Source organism: Nannobrachium achirus, assembly GCF_963921795.1.
Source record: "Nannobrachium achirus genome assembly, chromosome: 22".
In the NCBI taxonomy this organism is placed as follows: Eukaryota; Metazoa; Chordata; class Actinopteri; order Myctophiformes; family Myctophidae; genus Nannobrachium; species Nannobrachium achirus.
This window is the reverse complement of record NC_137829.1, coordinates 27,053,572-27,061,106: the sequence shown is the minus strand read 5'-3', so window position 1 is coordinate 27,061,106 and position 7,535 is coordinate 27,053,572. Positions and strand designations below refer to the sequence as shown.

Sequence of the window (7,535 nt, the reverse complement as noted above, 5' to 3'; positions counted from 1 at the left end):
CCTTTATTTCACCCAGATCAGAACCAAGCCTTCAGTTTAGCTGTTCATTCCGAAATTAATTTAGGAATCCTAATCCTAGCGGACCTGCAAGGCAGCAAGGCTGAAAACTTTGCAAAGTAGCATATGAGTGTCATGCCTTACTGGCCTCCAGTCCTCATTACGCATGATGGGAAATTATTATGAATAATCTAAAAATAAAATGGTCCGTTTATTCATTCGTTGTACTTCTCCACTTGGTTTTCTCGTGGAGGGAGAAGGAGAGTAGCAACCCCGTTAAACAAGCACCACAGGCAGCACAGGGTGGACTCCTGAGGGAGCCTATGACCGTGTGTGTGACGGAGCGAGCGTCAACGGGACCGCGCCAACCACAGCTGAGCTCAACGTCATTTGCACACAAGAAGAGCCACACGACGGTGACGATGATGTGCGATAGTTCATCTATGCAAGATAGTGGATTCTTGTGAGATATTGGCTTTTGTATGTTTTTTGCTTCACGTTTCATTCATAAGATGTAGGCTTATATGTTTTATTCGCTTTGATTTCACCAAGTATAATAAACCACCATCAATGAAGAAATGTTTGGGGACATAGGCTGCAAGAGAGACCCTTTCCCCGGCAAATGCAAACCAGCAGGGCTTCGGGGGAGTTTCATTCGGTATGGATCTTAAGTTGTGGTGCCCGAGGATTATTCATATTTTTATTAGAACATCATAGATGAGATTACTCCGCGCAACTTCATGGATTTGGTTCACTGAGGAGGACCAACTGACAGAAAAGCGATGGCAGTGTCAAACATGGTCTTCTCCGACGTGGAAAGTTTCCTGGACACGCATCCCGAGCTGTTCGAGGACTACCTGAACCGAAAGGGCAAGCAGAGCATGGTGGAGAAGTGGCTCAAGAATCACCAGCCGCCGGGCAAAGCAGCTGCAGCTCCACTGGCAGCAGCAGCAGCAGCCGCTGCCGCGCCTGCATCAGCAGCAGCAGATGCGGAGAAGACGCACCACGCGTCGTGCAAGCAGGACAGCTGGGCCAGCAGGTCAGGCTCCGATGGCCTCCAGAGGCGCGTCTCGCAGAAGGAACTGCGCAAAACTTTCGCCAGGTCAAAGGCCATCAACGCCAACAGGACCTACGATGAGCAGTGCAACTCCAGGGCTCAGGAGCCCCTGACGAGCATGAGGAGGAGAGCTCTGCTGAGGAAAGCCAGCTCTCTGCCCCCGACCACTGCCCACATCCTGAGCGCGCTGCTCGAGTCCCGGGTGAACATCCCCCAGTACCCGTCCACGGCCATCGACTTCAAGTATTACCTGAAAGAACACAACGAGCGGGAGTTCTTCCTGGAGCTCGTCAAAGACATCTCCAACGACTTGGACCTAACGAGTCTCAGTTACAAGATCCTGGTTTTCGTGTGCATCATGGTCGACGCGGACCGCTGCTCCTTGTTCCTCGTGGAGGGACCGGCCAACAAAAAAACACTGGTGTCAAAGTTCTTCGACGTGCACGCGGGCATCACGTTTTTACCCTCCATGAGTAACTCGGATGAAGTTCAGGTCCCGTGGGGAAAGGGAATAATTGGATATGTTGCGGAACACGGCGAGACAGTCAACATTCCTGATGCCTATCAGGTGTGTGCTCCACTCTGTGCCTTTTCACTTTCACGTGTGTGTGTGTGTGTGTGTGTGTGTGTGTGCATGCGCGCGCGCGTGCGCGTGCGTGCGTGCCTGCGTGCGTGTGTGTGTGTGTGTGTGTGTGTGTGTGTGTGTGCGTGCGTGCGTGTGTGTGTGTGTGTGTGTGTGTGTGTGTGTGTGAGAGAGAGAGAGAGAGAGAGAGAGAGAGAGAGAGATGTAGTCAGATTCAGTCTGTCAAGTAATATAGGCCCTAAGTGATTTATCATCATTAAAGAGGCGTAGTAGCCTACCTTCTGTAAAATGTAGGCTACCACAGGTAGTTTTGACCTTTTGACATCCCAGCTCTACAGTCATTCTTTGAAATAAATGTTTTCAGTCAGACTTTCAAGGATTAAGGATGACTGCTGTCTGTTGATATACTGTAGCCTCTGCTTTGAGCAGATTGATAGAATAGAAATGTGTGATATGCTTTTTAGATAGCTGCCATCACTTGATCTGTTGTCAAAATATTTAACTGACATTTTAAACATAGAACTGCATTAAAACATATTAAAACCACCACACACATTGTGTTTTCATGTCATGACACCCCCGGCCCCATCGATTGCAGGACCGACGTTTCAGTGACGAAGTTGACAAGCTGACAGGGTACAAGACCAAGTCACTCTTGTGCATGCCCATTCACAACAGTGATGGAGAGACCATTGGAGTTGCTCAGGCCATCAACAAAAGTTCAAGTGGAGCACTCTTTACAGAGGATGATGAGAAGGTAACATTATTATTATGTTGTTATCATGAGCAGAAAGACAATGAAACTACACTGCAGAATCCTTAGTGTTAATTTAATGCTAGATTTAAGATTTGGACTCAGAGTTAAATTGGAACTTAGGATTTTGCAATGTATGTGTAATGCAGATCTTTTTGTCAGAATGGCATGTGTTCAATAAATCATGGATCCCTTCTTTTTCAGGTCTGATATAATTTAAACCTAATCTGATATCTTCTTATTAATCAATAAATAATTATCACTGATGCAATGTCACTTCAGGCAATATACCGGTACTATTCGTTTTATTTTCTCTGTGAAATTGTAATTGTGTCTGAACAGCATAATTCAGGAGGTGTTCAGATAATGAAGCACACATCAGTATTTAGAATAGTTGTAGGACTAGTTTTGATCAGAGTTTTTATTTACAGTGGTACAGGAATGTATAACGTAGAGTAATGAATAACTCTGAATGTAAGTCTTCAGTTTGTGACATCACATGTTTACACCAGATTCTTTTTTTGCACATTTGACCCAAATATCACGTTCACCAAAGAGTGTTGCAAGGCACCCTGCATGGTCTTTAAACACCAGCAACACAGGACATTGTTTCAACTGGTGGTGATGCTTTGGTTGCAAGTTGCAACCACATCTAGGGTTTTAATGAACTGTCTGTTAACTAGTGCAGCAGTCATCAGAATCACATTTGATCTCACTTAGAGGTATCTGTCCAGTGTCCACATAAGATGGCTTTTATATTAGGGATGGGACGATATGAAAATTTCATGTCACGATTATTGTGACCAAAATAAAAGCGATTTACAATATTATCGCGATAATCAAAATATCCCCAACATCCATTATTCTGGGGCGGAACATTTGACCAAAAATAGCAGACCGTTGTGAGCTTGTAGATGGGCTATTTTTTGGCAAAGAGATTCGGTAGAGAGTGAAAAAAAGACTGTATCAAGTACGTTATTTCCAGGTCCATTTGATATGACCAATTATAGAGGTTTTAAGTGGTACCAGATATGCAGCTGGGAAAATAAAAGGTGAATTGATCCCTGTGCATGACGGAGGACACAATACATGTTTTATCACGATAATAGCAATTATCGTCCCATTCCTACTTTATATCCATATACCGGTATATCCAGAGTGCAGCCCTGAGACGGCCTGTGTCTGGACTCCCGCCCTGTAGATTTGTATCACGTCACGTGCTTGGCTGACAACAGGTTTAGGATGTTACTGTGCTGTAAATCAGGTGTGGTAGTAAACAGATGAGCCCAGCTGACATTTACAACCAAGACAAAGATGTCTATGTGAATGAAAATAGCCTGGCAAAGTAGCAGGCGGGGGCCTGACATCTACTGTAGCATTGATCCTGATGGAATGTTCTGCTTCCTAATGAGTGCTTATTTTGGCTCGGTCAATGTAGTTCACCACACACTTCAGTGTGTGGCTCCTGGCAAATCTTTCAGTGGGGTGACTATATATATATATATATATATATATATATATATATACCGTATATATATACACACACACACACACACACACACAGTATATATATACACACACACACACACACACACACACACACACACACACACACACACACACACACACACACACACACACACACACACTTATTTAAAATGTCCTCTAATGTGTACCTACTGTATGTGCAGACTACAAATACAGTATGTGTCTCTGAATGAATACAATTGGTATCCCAACCTGAAAATGTAGCTATTTTCTGTTTAATAGGGAGCTGGAGAGACACTTTCCCTGTTTAGAGCTCAGGGTGGGACGAGCACATAATGGACAAGCCGTCACTGCTTCAGATCTTACTGTGACTTTTATCAGAAAAGCTGGACAATGGCTAATATTCAGGTCAATGCATTTATTCCTTATATATTTAAGTCCATTTGACATTTTACTGTGTGCCATGCCACTACATTATTGCAGCTTTGAAAGCTGTGAGACAGAGAAAATATCATCAGCATAATCAATACAATATTTCTTTAGCAAATTACTGTTTTTATATATTTTGTATGTATTGCTAGATTGCTTGATGCACTAGTGCACAATGTAGTCCACTCCACTGTTAATAATGGAGATGACAAACACAGTTTCCTTTCATGTGTTTTTTTCTTTTTTTCAGTGCACGTTTCACTTTGAATTAGCATCACACTATGGCTTGGGATGGCTACAGCTGAATTAGTAATGAAATGCAATGTTAGCATTCGAGAACACAGTAGGCTTCATGCACATAAGTTGCAGCAGTGCATTTATTGAAAGACCTCAAAGGAATATAAGCCATCTTCCAAAGCATCAGATGATACTGTAATAACATATCAGCCAGAGATTTCACTTTGCTTAATATGAAAGTAAATCCTGCTCGCCAACATACTGAGACCTCGTGGGGTACTTAAACACATTATATGGCAGGTTCTAAATGCCACACCATTTTAATTGTGTTGTGTTGATACCCTGCAGGATTTGAGTCCTCTGGGGAACTGGGATAATGGTTCAACCCATATATAATTGCATTGTCTCATTATCTTCAGTGGAAGAATATGGCAATTTAACTTGTTAAATGCAAATAAGTTGACCGCATGATGCAGACTCTAGACCTTGGATTATTGTTGTCTTTCATTTTGTATGGTAATAGTAGTCCATTCCTCTAATAAGACCACCAGTACAGTTCAATACGGGGTACATCATTTAAAAAGACTAATAGTGGCATCCTCAATCTCTCAATTATGTGCTCTATATGCAGACAAATTGGTCGTTAAATTGATAAAAGATTTCACACAATTTCCCAATGTAAATATGCTGAGAGAATAGAGAAAGCATTTTCTTTTTCAGTGGACACAAGTTGGCACCAGGGTCACACAGGACCTCGAGAATTCAACTCAAATCAAATCAAAATGTATAGCACATTTAAAAACGACTCACATTGTACCAAAGTACTTCACAGGTCAGAATACATTACAAAACAGTCATTAATAAAATAAAATAAAACATGCAGACATATTATTCAAAAGAAAGACATTTCTGAAGAGAAGGAATGCTGCTGGACCATGTCCTGTCTCCTTGCTGGTTTCGCTATAAAATAAGGGGAACTAAACAGAGTTCCTTTTTCACTGAAAGTCCCTTTCAGTATTAGTTTTTTTGGGGAGTAATTACATTAAACTATTATAAATCTGTGCATATACAGAGAGCCAATGAAGAGAGAGTAAGGCATTCATTGTAATATCAGCTGGTCTGTTTCTTGGGAGTAGTACTTAGGGAATGGCGCATTGGCGCAGTGAAGTCGAGTTATTCTCTCTCTCTCTCTCTCTCTCTCTCTCTCTCTCTCTCTCTCTCTCTCTTTCAGCTGTGACTTCGCCAGCAGTTGAAAGGCAAGAATGCCCTGTGGTACACACTACACAGTGAAATCACTTTAATTGAATTGAACTATGAGAGTGTACAAATTGATAAATTAACACTGAGGATTTTACACCGTACTGGTTCAGCTACAATAGATGCAAATATACCATGTCATTCAAATATAATGATAAAAAATAAATATATAGAGTAAAAATTCTGTAATAATGCAATTTTAAACGAAAGTCCAGAAGTCTTTCCTGTGTGGAATTGAGCTTGACTTATTATTTCCATTATAAACATCGGCCACATGGTTTACATAAACCTCCCAAAATGGCGCATATATATATATATATATATATATATATATATATATATATATATATATATATCATATTGAATTAATGTTACAGAATGTACCTGAACATTTTTGGCAAAGCAAGCTATGTTTGTTTACATTTGTCCATATTTAATTAATGTTACAGAATGTACCTGAACATTTTTGGCAAAGTTAGCTAAAACTCACAGCCTTTCTTAAAGATAAAATGTTTCACTTCCATCCGTCCGTCCGTCCGTCCGTCCTTGTGTGTTTGCGTGTGTCTGTCCATCTGTGAGCAGATAATCGCCGGCACTGTTGGACCGTTCAGCATGAAACTGTGCACGCACACTCCCTGGAGGCCAGAGGAGTGTGTACTGTGCAGGAGTGGTCTGGTTTGAACAAAATGCCTCTAATCATGAATGCAGCGTCCGATTGCAGATTCACATTTTGGCCTACCGGTATAAATGACGCATAGCTTTAGTTTATGCAGGACACGCGAGTCTTGCCTGCCTCAGCTGTCAGTCAGGTACTTTCCTCATTCACATATCTGCTGTCATAATCCAATCAGAGCTCACGCCCAGTAAGGGAGGATCCTTTAAATACGGCTTGCATTCACTATAGCGCTGCTTGTCTTCGATCCTGGATCTGCTGCTGCTTAACTTCCTCCTCCACCCCAAATTTCAGGGAACATCTCCGACGCAGAGCCCTTAAACGGCAAGTTTAACTGTATTCCATTTGTTGCAATAAATGGTTAAATCTACTTTGACGTGAGTTTTCCTGACTAAACTCTTGAACCGTAGGGTTAGGTCATACAATCAAAATTAGTTTTCATTCCGATTGCCTACGATTGGCTTCCACAGTTTGTGGGGGTGGCCGTTTTGCAGACCCCAATTGTTGGGGAACTTTGCACATACATTCTCACTAAGCCAAGGAGTAACCTCCAACGCAAAGTTTCCAAATCTCCTCATGGTGGTGCTACAGCAGCCCACATTTTGGCCTATAACTCTTGAAGCTTAGGTTGTACAATCAACAAGTTTTTCCCCCTAGATTCCTTGGATCATGAAAGATTGTTTAGGCCCTTTTTTTGCCAGATTACACTTTCTGCCATAGTGCCTTTTCTTTAAAATACACTTTTTGCTACTTCTCCTACTCACCTAAATCGGGCCCTGGGTCAGCAACCTGGCCTGGTGGAGACCTGTGCTCCGAGAAACCCACTTTCCTAGTTTTAAATGCAGCACTTGTAAGCAACTTTAAAGTTGTGTAGAGTGTTTTACCAAACCATGTGAATGGTGAATGACATTAACATGGCATGAATGTAGCTCCTTCGAGCCCCCTTTGACTGAGCGATAGATTGCTTCCCACGGGAGAGACCAGGAATCAAATCCAGGTGATAAGATAAGACCTTCATTAAACACGCAAGGGTAATTCAGTCGCCAAAGGCAGCACAGCA

General features: G+C 42.1%; 1 protein-coding gene across 1 annotated transcript in view; it reads left to right on the top strand.

Moving 5' to 3' along the window:
- Positions 1-779: 779 nt before the first annotated feature.
- pde11a (phosphodiesterase 11a) overlaps positions 780-7,535 on the top strand; it is a gene marked incomplete at both ends in the record, with an annotated part of 59,707 nt that continues 52,951 nt past the window's right edge. Inside the window, 2 exons of the mRNA XM_080752796.1 lie at positions 780-1,622; positions 2,236-2,394. Of these exons, the coding sequence (XP_080608922.1) occupies positions 780-1,622; positions 2,236-2,394 (1,002 nt within the window). The remainder of the gene's footprint in view (positions 1,623-2,235; positions 2,395-7,535) is intronic.